Here is a 14,559-nt window from a genome sequence, read left to right as displayed (position 1 = left end):
GGAACTCTTGCAGTTACAACTTGACTCCATGAAACGTTTTCAATTTTGATGTATGGTAATATATCAACTTGAATTTTTTTAATGTTTTAAAAATATGCTCTCAAATCCTGATTCCTGATTCCAACTTATTGCTCCAAAAAATGTAACTTGCCATATCAGATGAACTTTAGAACCACTGACGTTTTCTCATCTAAGCAGTTAAAAGGTCCCCCAAATAATATTGAGATTCTTTCTCTATTATAGCCAGGATGGGAAGAGAGAATTCACACAGATGGAAGAGTCTTCTACATAAATCACAGTATGTGCATTATGATCTTCAATTATTACATTTTTGTTATATTTAATTTTATGCATGAGAAAGGAAAAGAATACATTTTTCCCCTCAGATATAAAAAGAACACAATGGGAAGATCCTCGATTGCAGAATGTAGCAACAACTAGACCAGTAAGTGTCTCTTTATGTATCTGTACTTTTATAGATACAATTAACCCTGAGTCATTCTCCCATAAATTATCAGTTTACAGCTTAGTAGGCATTGGAAGAGGAAAAAAATTGAGATTGATTCTACCTTCAATCTCAGCTACCTGGCAAGGCAACCAAAATACTTAATTATCCTCACCCTTCCCTACCAGGGAAGGTATGAAGCAAACAGACGCTAAGAAAGAACAGCTAATCTCAGGCCAGTGCTTTGTATTAGTTTGAGTGGAAATACTCTACCATAGGGAGAAGTTCAGCAGAGGCCAAGATGGGGGAAGTAGGCAACTTTCTAGCTCCTCCTGAGTCATGTCTTGATTATTTTGGTTTAAATACTGTGAATTCTCATGTTAAATACAACCATATTGAAATTTAAATATGAAAATGTATAATGACTGTTGGATTGTCCTCTGTTTAGTTTTATCAATACCTCTGTCTCATTCATTGTATATTCAAATTGATTATAAGATGTAATTAGTTGTAAATAGTTACTTTTTAAGTTGTAATTCTTATGATTTTAACTGCTCAAATGAGCAGTTAAATTTTATATTTACTTCTTTCAAATAATGTTTTTAAAAGGGCAGTTATTTCAGCTCAGAAGAATAAAATTTTAAAATGTTTTTCTGTTAATAGAAAAAATAGTTTTGAAAGTTTGTTTAAAAATGGAAATGTTAATTTCTAAGACTTCTCTCCCATGAAAGTCCTTAGATCAAGCAGTTCTATTTCAAGAATGTTACATGATTAAATTTATAATGTGATAAGAATTACTGGAAGCAATTGTATCTTAAGCAGAGAAATACTAATTTTTAAAACCAGTGTTTTACATTTGGTTTTCTTAAAGTTCAATTGCGACATGTAATGTGTAGAATTTATGTACAGAAAATATAGGGGAAAAGTAAAATTCTAAGTTATTTCAAAGGAGAGCATTATGAAACTTATTTTAATTTCCCAAATTTTTCAACCAAAGGCTGTGCCCTATTCCAGAGATTACAAACGAAAGTATGAGTTCTTCAGAAAGAAGATAAAGAAGCAGGTTAGTAACATATATAATAAATATTTGTATTTGTTAGAATGCTCATTGTAAGAACTAACAGTACTGGCAGTGCATAAGAAAAAAACAATGAAATTTTAGTTGTTGCATTTTAAAGAGCTTTTTTTTTTAAGGAGGAAGAAGAAAAAGTAAAAGAAAAGAAGCAATAAGATGGCAGTGTTGTGGAGAGGATACTTTTATTCCTTTGAGTTTTCCCATTTGTTAGATAACTTAAAGTTTGGGTACTTTTTCTTCCTGAATCACCGATGCTAATGGTTTCTTGGGAAGAGCTTGGTAACCCAAGGAATTAATTGGCTACCATGTTCTTTCATTTTCAAGTCCCTGCCCAGGAGAAAACCATAAAGTTGTCCTGACCCATTGAATTCAGTAAATACTTATTAAATGCTTGCTGTGTGCAAGGCACTTTGCTCCATACTGTATACAGAGATAATGAGGAAACAGTTCCTGCTCACAAAAAGCTTACCTTTTATTGGGGGAGAAAAGAAGTACACAGATAAGTAAATACAAAATAATTTCAAGAGGGAAAAATGGGGAGATAGCATGGGAAGTGGAATGAAATGATGGATCAGAGAAAAGCCTTGTTTAGAAAGTGGTACCTGAGTTGTGCTTTGAAGAAAACTAGGTATTGCAGGAAGCAGGGTTAAGAATGAAGACCATTCCAGACATGAAGAACTGCTGTGCAATTTGTTGTGAGGCAGGAAGAGATGGAATGTCATGTATAGGGCAGCAGCCAGCAGGCCAATTTGTTGGGAATTAAGAGTGAATAGAGTAGAATAATATGAAATAAGAAAAGACCAGTAGGTGAAAATCTGATTGTGGAAAGACTTAAACAACAGACTGAAAATTTTGTATTTTATCCTAGAACCAGTAGGGAACTACTAAAGATTTTTGAGTAATGAGTTGACATGATATAATTTATATTTTGGAAATATCAGTTTGGCAAATGTGTGGATAATGGATTGATGATTAGAGAGACTGAAAGCAAGGAGACCAGTTAGGTAAATTGCAGTAGTCCAGGTGAGAGATGATAAGAGCCTGAATTGTAGAGTCTATGTGAATGGAGAGGAGGGAGTAGTTGTGAAAAATGTTGTGAAAATACAATCAACCAGACTTGTCAACTGTCCGAATATAGTTAAGTGAGAGAGTAAAAATTCAAACATGACTAAGGATGCAAATCTACATAACTGGGAGATGTGGTGCCCTCAACAGAAATAGTGGCATTTAAAAGACTAATGCATCTGGAAGAACAATATAATGGCTTCCGTTTTGGATTTGTTAAGTCCAAGATGCCTAAGGGACATCCTTGGGAGAGACAACCAATAGATAGTTGGAAAAGTGGGACTAGAGGTTAAGAGAAAGATTATAGCTGGGTATATAGGTACCTGGATATATAGATTTATTTTTTTTCTTTTATTTTTTTATTAATTTATTTATTTTTAGTTTATAACAATTACTTCCATAAGCTTTTGAGTTTTAAATTTCTCTGTGTCTCCCTCCCCACGATGGCTTGCAATCTGATATAGGTTCTACGCTGGATATATAGATTTAGGACATATAGATTTCTATATATAAAGATGATAATTGAATGTATGAGAATTGATGAGATCACCGGGGAGAAAGGGGAGAAGAGAAGAAGGCCTAGGACAGTCTTAAAAACTAACGCACTGCTGAGCAGGAGAAGGATAATGATTAAAGAAAAGAGATGAGAAGTATTGTTCAGATAATAGGGATCAAGAGAATGTAGTCAAAGAAACTCTGGGGAAATGAACATGCGAGTAGAGGGGATATCCATTCCTTTCCATTCTTAACCATACCTAACAATTATAGAGACATACAGAAACCAGAAGACCCAAAATTAGTATTAGGGTTAGAGATTGAGTTAGGGTTAGGGTTTAACTGCAGAACTTCAAAGAGGTCATTCATTCAATCAGTAAACACTTATTAAACACCTACTATGTGCCAACCATTGTGTATCCCAAATGGAGATTAAAAAAAAGGCTAACAGACAGTTCCTGCCATCAGAGAGCTCACAGTCAAATGGGAGAGACCACAAGTAAACAAATATATACAAACAAATTACATACAAGATAAATAGGAAATAAATAAGAGACGCACCAGAATTAATAGGGGCTGAGAAAGGCTTCCTGCAGAAAGTGGGATTTTAGTTGGAATTTAATGGAAGTCAGGGAAGCCAGGAGGTAGAGATGAGGAGGAAGAGCATTCCAGGTATGTGGGACAGCAAGAGAAAATGCCCTGGACTAAGACATAGTGTATCTTGTTTGTGGAATGGCAAGGAGGCCAATGTCCCTGGAACAAAGAGTATGTGACAGAAAGTAGGTTATAAGAAAACTGGAAAAGTAGGAAAGGACTAGGTTATGAAAGGCTTTCAACACCAAACACTGGATTCTGTATTTGATCCTAGAGATGATAGGGAGCCAATGGAGTTTATTGGGTAGGAATTGTGCCATTGTCAGACTCTCTTAGGAAAATCACTTTGGTAGTTGAATAGATGATAGATTTGAGTGGAGAGACATTTGAGGCAGGCAGACCCACCAACAGGCTGTTGAAATAGTCCATATGTGAGGTAATGAGGCCCTGCACCAAAGTGGTGTCAGAAGAAAGAAGAGGGCATATACTAGAGATATTGCAATGGTGGCATCAACAAACCTGGACAACAGATTGCATATGGGAGGTGAGAGATAATGAGGAGTTGAGAAAGACGCCTAGGTTGTGAGCTTTGAGGGCCTGGTAGGATGGTGTTTCCCTCTACAGTGATAGGGAAGGTAGGATATGGGAAGAGTTTAAGGGGAAAGATAATGAGTTTGATTTTGGAAATGTTGTGTGTTAGATGTCTCCTGGGCATCCAGTTTGAGATGTCTGAAAGGCAGTTAGAGATACAAAATCGGAGGTCAGTAGAGAGGTTAGTAGGATAGGTAGATCAGAGCATCATCAGCATAGAGATGGTAATTAAATCCATGGGAAATGAAAAGATCAACAAGTGAAGTAGTATAAATAGAGAAGAGAAGAGGGCCCAGGACAAAAGCTTTAGAAACGTCTATGGTTAGAGGGTGTGATCTGGACGAAGAGCTAACAAAGGAGCCTGAGAAGGAATCAGATAAGTAAGAGGAGAATGAGGAGAGAGTGGAGTCCCAGAAACCTAGAAAGAAAAGAATGTCAGGGAGGGGGTGATCCATAGTGTCAGAGGCTCCAGAGAGGTTGAAGAGAATGAGGTTTGAGAAAAGACCATTGGATTTGGCACCAAGCATCATTAGTAACATTGGAGAGAGTGTTTTCAGTGGAATGATGAGAGTCAGAAGTTGCATTGTAAGGTGTTAAGAAGAGTAAGAGGAGAGAAATTGGAGGCACCAATCGTAGATGGCTTTTTCTGGAGGTTTAGCCACAAAGGGCAGAAGAGATACAGGACGAAAGTTAGCTTGGGATTGAAGGATCAAGTAAGTTTTTTTTTTTCCAGGATGGGGGAGATATGGACGTGTCTGTAGACGGAGACGAAGCCAATAAATAGGGAGAGATTGTAAATAAGCAACCAAATAGGGATGACAGAGGTAGTCATCTTTTGGAGGAAATACACTGGAATGGAATTGCTTGAGCAGGTAGAGGGGCTAGCCCTGTTAAGGAGTAAGGCTACCTCATCACATGAGACAGGGGTGAAGGGAGATAGTGATGGAAGGAATATGAGTGATATGAGATGAGGAGCAGGTCAGATAGATTGAGTAGTGAGAAAAACTTTTGCATTTAGCTGTTAAGAAGCAGTCTCAGTTTACTGCTGAGATATAAAGCCAGATTGCCAGAAAATGAGAAGTGAGTAGGGGGTAAGGAAATGAAGGCAACAGATAGTAGGCTACCCTTCTAGAAGTCTCACTGTGACAGAGAGAAGAGATATGGAAAAATAGTTTGAGGGATTGTCGGAGCCAAGTGAAAGTTTTTAAGGATGAGGAGACTTGAGTATGTTTATTAACTATGAAGGAACCAGAAAATTTGAAGAGTAATGAAAGAAAAGGAATGATCAAGGGGGCAACCTCCTAGAGAAAATGAGATAGATGGACTCAAGAGTACACATAGAAGGGTTGGCCTTTGGAAGGAGAAGGGCCACCTCTTTATGAGATACCAGAGCAAAGGAGGAGATAGAGGGGTGATAAAGATAGGGTATGAATTAAGGAAAAAGACTTTGTACACTTGAAATGGCCTCTCTTTTCTTAAAAAGGTAGGAGGCAAGGTCCTCTGCTGAGAGTAAGAAGAGAGAAGGTGTCATCAGGTCATAGATTAGACTTTGACAGTACCTGAAAGGTCATCTAATCCAACCCTCTCATTTTGCAGATAAGGAATAGTTTGGAAAGTCTGAAGAAAGATTTGGATTAGCTGCTATGGTAAATATGGTGGGAAGTCAGAAGCAAGAATTACTGTGCAGCAGTGAGGGCCTGATTGAGATTAATTGTAATTTTGTAATGAACTCAATTGTTGCCTCTAAGCAGCATTCAAAAGCACACGAGTAACAGCAGTTGAGAAGGCTGATAGTGCAAGTAACCCTGGGCTGAAGTTTGAGATGATGAAGGCAAGGGACTGAAGGAAGCTGATAGTGAATGTTTGAATTTGTCAAGAATGTGAAGAGAAAGAAGTAAAATCAGGGCAATGGTGATAGACTGAGAGATGAACTGATAGGCAAGGAGTTTAGAAGGAACAAGACAGAGGGAAAAATTAAAGGTAAGGAAGATGTCAGGATTTTAAGAATTCTGGTCTATGAAGGTAAAACCATTGTTAAGCTAAGATGGAATAAAGATAGAGATCAAGGAAGTTTGGGAATTTGGTGAACAGAGAGACTAAGTTGTTTTCAGAGACCTTATCATGTAGATTGAAGTCTCTAAGTAGCAGGAGAAGGTCCAAGTGGAGAGGAATACTGAACTTCTCGAGAAAGGAAGTAGATGATTGTGATGAGTTTCACAGGTGATGAAGATGAATGGAGCAAACCTCAGATGGAAAGGGGTTGGTGAATGATGGTGGCAAAGAAACAACCTGGAAGAGTTAGGGACAGGGATATGCCTGTTTTTCCTCCTGCCAGTGCTTAAGGGGCTATGAAAGAAGGAACACTTAGTGCTGGAAAAGTAGCTTAAAATGGATCACATCTCATAGAATCCTAGTTTTGGAGCTGTAAGGGATCTTAAAGGTTATTTAATCCAGCCCCTACATTTTACAGATGAGGAAACCAAGGCCCAGGGGGTCAAACTAATTTGCTCAAAGTCAAAGAAGTAGTGTTATGGTAGTGATTTGAACACAAGTCCTTCAGATATAGAGCTCTTTTTATCATACCACACTCTTCCTTGTTTTCTGGGGAAGAACATAAAGTGAAGAGATTTTAGACAAAGGAGAGTTGTGAATAATAGAGTGCTCATTTGGGGGGACACAATGGAATGGGAGGGCAAAGGAGGTTGTTGGAGCCGGGGGTAGGAGTAGGGTTAGATGGATATGGATGAATTATAAGAAAAGATAGGAGGGTAATTCTTACCTCAGCAGGGATAAGGAGAGAAAAGGAGAAGGGAATTTGGCCACTCCCACATGGAGGAATGACCAATTGATAGGGGCTTCTCTAAGGTACTGAGATGACTAAGGACATAGTTTCAGGCCTCACTACCTCAGGTTCCCTTCTGAGAGCTTTATCCTAAGATAATAGTGATGAGGCTTGCCCAGAAAATACCTTAAAAATTGCAAAGGTACTCAGTTCCCAATCTGTGAGTCCCTGGAAGCAGTGGTTCTCCTTAATACTTTTAGTGCACTGAGGCTGGGGATTTATGACTCAAAGCTTTCCCTTAGACCAGGCCCTCTGTTACCCCCCTGTGCCTGTGGGTAGGATAGAAGGAGAAGAAAGTGGGGCTCTACTTTGGTCAGGAGACAGGGGAGAGGGGAAGGCTCATGAGAGCTTTAGGTCTGAGCACTGTTCTCCTTCCAGACTAGATACTATAAAACCTATTAACACATTAATGAGTAAGTCAACCTAGGTACAAATTTATTCACTTATTTTGGTTAAACAGCTGTTTGTGACTTGCAGCTCTTGATTCATAGCAAATCAGATTTAGAACTGGAAGAGACTCCACCGGTGAGGAAATTGAGGCTCAGAGAGGTTTAGTGATTGGCCAAAGGTTCTTAACCCCTTTCCTGAGCATGTGACATATGCATCTTTCACTAATCCTTAATTAAAAGCAATGCACCTCAGGCATTTAGAGCTGTGTATTAATTTACATCTAAAGCTGTTTTAATTACTTCACTGGTTTTCTTGTTGCCTTTAACAATTTTAACAACTGCCTTCTATAGAAATTTAATGTGGTCGCATAATTCAAAGCAAAATTATCACTTACAACAAGATAAATTAAAAATAAAATAAAATTATTTTAATCTAGGTTACAACATATAATAGCACCCTATATACACGTACACACATATGACACAGAAACAATGGAGTGAAAACATTAAACTTAATTGAACAGTATGATTGCACACAGTAAACACAAAATAAATTCTTGTTAAAGTGCATAGGAAGAGGAGGAGGAGGAGTAAGAGTAGGAGAAGAAATAATCTATCTTAACTTTTTCTCTTTCTGGTGATCTGGTCAATTCATTGTCTCCTATACATGGCATCCTATTTTGCCACTATACTTTTACTCATGCTGCTATAATTAAAATTAATTCATATCCTTTCTCACTTTTTAAAAATTCCTCTTAAAAGAACCATGTCAAGTCCTATTTTCTCCATGAAGTACATGACAGTACATTTATTATAATTAATTTAGCACATCATTGTTTATTATCTTAAATTGTGCTCTATTTTATGTTATTTTTTAGCTCCCTGATTAACTGTAGCCTAACTGAGCAGCAGCAGATAGACTGTATTTTAAATACTGTTGTCATTTGTCCAGTAATAGGATTTTTATGAACAGTGAAACAGTGTTATAGAAGATAGCCATCTTAACCCATAAGTGGAATAGATAGTTATTCTCTTGGTATGATTTGAAATGATCAAATTTGAAATTGTATCAAATCCAATGATCAAAAATAACTTTATAACTATCTTACTAAACAATGCCTTAGTAGAAAACTATGTCTCAAACTACTTGCTTGAGGTAAAATACTGTATTTCAAGTATCCCTTATTAAAAATGAAATGCTTTTGGACAGCATTACATCATTATTAGTCATTAGCACAGTGGCCTAGATTAGCTTATAATAAAAATCAGTTACGTAAAATTCACATAGTGATTTACATTTTTATATATGATCTCATTTGAACCCCCAACAATACTATGGTAATTGTTTTTCCCATTTTGCAGATGAGGGTGAATATAAGTGACTTGTTCATGTGTAAGTTCATTTATGAGTAAGTGTAAGAAGGGGTATATGAACCCAGGTCTTCCTGACTCTTAAATCTAACACTGGCAATCAGGGCTCTATTTTGCAATATAAATAAGACACGGGATAGGCATGTTTTCATTAAAAGGAGAAGGGACATCTGGCCAAGATGGCTACCCAAGGCCAGATCAGACAGCCCAGCTCCCTTATGCCCTGTACCTACTCCAGCAAAACCTGAAATTCAAAACAGAACAAATAATGATCAAGAAATCCAGTGAGAAATTCTTCAGCCAGAACCTCAGGAAAAGGTACCACTGGAGAAGCTAGAGCCAGCACAGACAAACGAGGCCACAGGCTTCTAGCATAACATCTCAGGGATACTTGTAGCCTTCAAGGTTCTGAGTCTGGGGCAACAAGAACAGAATCTTCCCACCCTCCATAAAGCACTGGGGAGATCAAAAAGCCTCAGGGTGGAGAACTTGGAAGTCCAGAAGGATCAGTATCAATCTAAAGATCATTCTAGTGCTGTCAGATCTGCCCCATTCCCTAGCTTTCTGTCCTAGGATGCCATGAAATATCCTGAAGATTCAACATTCTGATTCTCAGAGACCCAAAGGGGCTTAACCCTATGAGAGGAAGTTCAGCTCAGCAACCCAGGTGCCCCAGAGTTGGCCACCCAACCCAAAAGCACAGCAAGGGTAGAGTCTGGTCCTGGCATAAAGCCTCAATTCAGGAGCTAATGTTGGAGAGTTGAGTAAGTTAAAGAAAACACTGGCCAAAATAAATACTATTGTAGATCTAGAGATCTCCAAAAAGAAGGTTCAGGTGATTCCATAAGAACTCTAATCAGTAACTCAGAGAAAAATTGGATGTTCCATGAGGATTACATGAACACCTAGAAGAAATGAAGCAAGCTATAAAAAGTAAAATGAAAGCTCTTGAGGAAAGAATTGCAAGAAAAACAGCTTAGAAGGGAAAGTGGTAGACCTGACTCAAGTAATGGAGTCCTTGAAAACTAGAATAAACCAAACAGAAATCAGTGATTCCATGAGATAACAAGATATATTAGAACAAAATCAAAACATTGAAAAAATACAAGAAAATATAAGGTGTTTTCTATCAAAAACAACTAACCTTGGAAGCAAAGGTCAAGGAGAGAAAATTTAAGACTCATTGATTAGACTCTGCAAAAATCATGATTTTTTAAAAAGCCTAGTCATTATATTTCAAGAAGTCATAAATGAAAATTTCTTATCTGTTAGAATCAGAGGGCAAAGTGAAGATAGAATTCACCCATTACCTTCTGGAAGAAACCCCAAAGAGAAAAATCCCAAAATTCAAAGCTCCCCCATCAAAGAATTATTGCAAGGAGCCACAAGGAACCATAACCTAGGTTGCATAGAACTGGCAGCTTCTGCTAAAAATAAGAAGATAATGTTGGAATACGGTATTCCAAGAGATAAAAGACATAGGCTTACAACTAAATTGCCATGCAAAACTGACCTTCAGTGTGGACTTTGAAACTTTTCTGATGACTAGGGACTTTGAAATGCAAATACAGGAGTCAAGAGAAACTTAGAAAGGTAAATTTATTTTAGCAATTGGAAGGAGCTCTATGATAGATAATGTAATGCTAACTTTTAGTGGGGGAGGTGGGGAATAAGTGTCTCTTCAGAACCTTAATGTCTTCAGGGAGTATTGAGGGACTTAAATAAGGAAAAGAGGGCCTGGGATGGATTGGTTCAGTTCTTAGGGTTTAAGACAGGAAAGAGAAGGAAGAATAAAAAAGGAATGAATTATTGTAGAGAGAGGAAGAAAAAACTAGAGGAACTTGTTCTTCTTTTTTTTTTTTTTTGGTAAGGTAGTTGGGGTTCAGTGACTTGCCCAAGGTCATACAGCTAATACGTGTCAAGTGTTTGGTCTGAGGCCGGATTTGAACTCAGGTCCTCCTGACTTCAGGGCCGGTGCTCTATCCACTGTGCCACCTAGCTGCCCCAAACTTGTTCTTTTTCATAATTTGGGTTGTAAGAAGAGTATAACAACATAGAGGGAAAGGGATAAGGTGAACTGGCATCAAAAGAAGTTTACTCTTCTGAGCAAGACAAATTAGGTTTCAAAGCGCTCACAGTTTGGGGGCAAAAATACATCAAACTCAAGAGGCATGTAAGAGAGATGATATAGTTTCAAGCAAAACCATCTGCATCATCCTGAAGAAAGTATTAAAAGGAAGAAAGAAATGTACTAGAAGGTAAGTGAATACCCATCATTTGAGGAGTAGCTAGCTGAGCAAATTATGGTGTGTGAACATAATGGAATATTATTTTGCCATAAGAAATAGATAATTTCAGAGGAAACTGGATAGTATGAAGTGATGTAGAGTGAAGTGGGGAGACCCAGGACACCAATTTATACAAAGACAGCAGTATAAAGAAAATCATCTTTGAAAGACTTAATTTTGATCAATTAAATGACAACTCTATTTCCAGAGGACCTATGGATGATAGACATGATGAAATCAATGGGCAAAAAAAGACATACATTCTTTTGGACATGACTACAGTATAGATTCGTTTTGCTTGACTGTGATTATTTGTTACAGTGTTTTTTCCTCCTTTCTCTTGGTTTTTAATTGAATGGAGGGTGGGAGGGAAATAAGGGAGTTTAGCCATAGTGATGCCAAAAAAAGGGGCCATTGAAACGTTTCTTAAAAATGCACAGAAGAAAGAAGTTCAGAAGGAAGCACAAATAAGCAGGACAATTTTGAAAGTAACATGTGGAATTTGTTATATACTTTCTAAGAAAGCAAGAGGTATAAAATGGAAATTCCTGGTTTTGTCTAAAATCCTCTTTTGTGTTCTGTATATATAAAAAGTGTGTGTGTGTGTGTGTGTGTAAGTTCTGAACTTAAAAAGTGAAGGGGTACAAGTTTGGAACGTTAGGCATTATTGGGGAGAGTGAACTAAAACTAAAAACAAAAAATTATTCCTACTTCACAATGAGTCATTCTTTGTGGACGTTTTCAGTATTTTCTACCCCTAGTTAGAGCATATGAATTATTTGAATTGTAATTTTAGGGTTTAAAGAGGTGTTAGCTGACTCGGTAGAACTTTTCCAGTTTTTATGTGTTGTTAAACTGTAATTTGGGAATTCTTAAAAAAAACAAATTGCGTCAGTCATATGAATCAATATAAATATGAGTCAGTCATAGAGGAATCATGTGAATAAACTGATGGAGTAGAAGTTATGATAGCATAGAAAACAGATTGACCATGGCCAGATTCAAATTGCTTAAAGATGACTGTGCTTGTTTCATTTGTTCCAGCCTCCGTTTCTTTTTTTTTAATTTCCCCTCTCATCTCCTCTGCTACACTCCCCCTAAAAAATGTGAAAGCAAAGAAAGAAAAACAAAATCCTCATAAATATACCTAGTTAAACAAAACGAATTTCCATGTTGGTCACGTCCAAAAATGTATGTCTCATTTTGTTTCTTGAATCCATCAGTTCTCTTTCCATTTCCCCATCCACATAATGGGATGGAGACGAACTCAAATATTTTATGAAAAGTAGCATTTCAAAACTTGTAAGAGATAAAAACCTATTGCATGCATCCACACTGTGCCACCTAGTGTCCAGTATACTTAGATACAGTTTTCGTTACCATTACCATTTCTAAGATATTATATTGCAGATGTGACGGGAAAATATTTGCATTTCCTCTACTTGTAATATTTTTGTCATGTCTTTCTTACTTGTATAGTAAATTTGGCCCTGCCAGAAGCCTAATCATCTTTTTCATGAGGTGGCATGATTTTGATTGCATATTTTTTACAATATTGATATCTCCTAGAAAGTTGCAGAGGGAATATTCACGTTTAAAATATTGTTAGGCAGTGTGTGAATTTATTTTACTTGACGATATATGTTTGTAACCAAGGTTTCTTTTTTCTTACTTTTTGAAGGTGGGTGGGGGGAGAGGGCAGAGACTTAGGAGAGAGACAGGGCAGATCTTTCTTTTTAAAAAAACAAAGTAAAAATAAATAAAACAAAATATTGCTATGAAGCCTTTAAATATATTTGTGTAAAATTTTAATTCCAGTCTTTGTAAAATTATAGAGAACTTTAATTTTCTAAAGTTTTGTGATAAGCAATGAAAGAGAAATTCCAGAGATAGTAGAGAAAGCCAGAATAATAGAATTATAATAATTCACATTTATATAGCACTTTACATTTTACAATTTACTTTCCTCATAACAGCTCTATGAGGTAGATAGTGCAGATATTATCCCGAGTTACAGATGAAGAAACTGAAACTAGCAAAAAGTTTAGGTGACTTGTCCAAAACATAGCTAGTAAGAGTTGGAGCCAGGACCCAATATCCTCTCGGTTCATGGCTCTTTCAACCACATAACTCAAGAAAGCACAGGAAGATGAGAGCTAGAAGTGAGAGGAACCTTGTCAAGAAAGGCAGGTGAGAAGAAACCCAAACCTGAGGGCGTGTTGACAGGCTTTCGTAGAGAGGTGCCAAGAGAAGAATAATGCTTCACCCTGGAGGAATTGCTCGAGCAAATGCAGTAGGCATAATAAAGGATGGAGAGAGAGACTGGGCCTGTGAATTCACTGGTACAGAGAATTTCCAGATGAGGAAGCCATCCGTCCACTAATGCAGATTGACCCTTTCTCTGCCATTTATAATACTAGAACATTGTCTAAACATTAGCACTGAGAGGTTAAGTTACTTGCCTTATGTCACCTAGTTTGTGAGGCAGTGCTGGAACCTAGGACTTCTTGGCTCCAAGGCCAGCTCTTTGTCCACTATGCCATGCTCCCTCTCAACAGACAGATATAACTGACAACAGATTTTGAAGTTCACAGAGTAATGTATATTGTCACACTTGAGCTTCACTGCAATTCTGTTGAGATAAGTACTGCGGTACTTATTCCCTCATTCCCAAATAAATAAGTTGAAGTTTGGAGAGTCACACATGGTCACACAGCCAGCAACTGTCAGAGGAGGGATATGAACCAACAGTTTGCACATTCTGAGTTTGGTATTCTGTCCATTGCACTGTGCTTCTTCTCAGGAAGAGAAAAGTGGGATGAAAAGGAATTAAAAGTATTTGAAGAGATGGTCTTTCTGACTTCTTTTATAATAACAGAGTTCCCGTGGCCACTCTGAAAGAGGTGTACAAAAGTGAAGTCCTGCCACCAAACTTAGAACCACCTCTTCATTTTTCAGTGTATTAGTTGGAAATTGCCACTAATTATATCAAGTTACTATTCCTTTCTCTCTCTCTCTCTCTCTCTCTCTCTCTCTCTCTCTCTCTCTCTCTCTCTCTCTCTCTCTCTCTCTCTCTTTCTCTCTTTCTCTCTTTCTCTCTCTCCCCCTCTCCCCCTCTCCCTTCTTCCCTCCCCCCTTTCCTGGCTTTTCTTCCTTCTCCTCTTAACTATACGTGTCTTCCAAGATTTTTCTTGATATTCTATTCCTTTTTTCCTCTACATTTATTCCCTCAAATAACTTATCTGCTTTTATGACTTCAATTATTCTTCTTCTGAAGATGCCCAAATCTCCTGACTTCTCCGCTATATTTAAGTCCTTTATTTAAAATCTTTTCAAATTTGATAATATTAGTAACGTGCTTTGCAAACCTTGAAGTGCCATATAAATGTTAGCTCTTTTTATTT

General features: G+C 37.4%; 1 protein-coding gene across 11 annotated transcripts in view; it reads left to right on the top strand.

Moving 5' to 3' along the window:
• The window catches only part of NEDD4 (neural precursor cell expressed, developmentally down-regulated 4, E3 ubiquitin protein ligase), a 137,474-nt gene that overhangs the window by 108,002 nt on the left and 14,913 nt on the right, over positions 1–14,559 (top strand). For all 11 annotated transcript variants that reach the window (XM_027840814.1, XM_027840813.1, XM_027840812.1 and 8 more), the window contains 3 exons: positions 244–298; positions 387–445; positions 1,443–1,508. In XM_027840814.1, coding sequence (XP_027696615.1) covers positions 244–298; positions 387–445; positions 1,443–1,508 — 180 coding nt within the window. The remainder of the gene's footprint in view (positions 1–243; positions 299–386; positions 446–1,442; positions 1,509–14,559) is intronic.

The sequence above is a fragment of the Vombatus ursinus genome, unplaced genomic scaffold (assembly GCF_900497805.2).
Source record: "Vombatus ursinus unplaced genomic scaffold, bare-nosed wombat genome assembly UNPS02014848.1, whole genome shotgun sequence".
In the NCBI taxonomy this organism is placed as follows: Eukaryota; Metazoa; Chordata; class Mammalia; order Diprotodontia; family Vombatidae; genus Vombatus; species Vombatus ursinus.
This window is presented reverse-complemented; position numbering and strand designations above follow the sequence as displayed.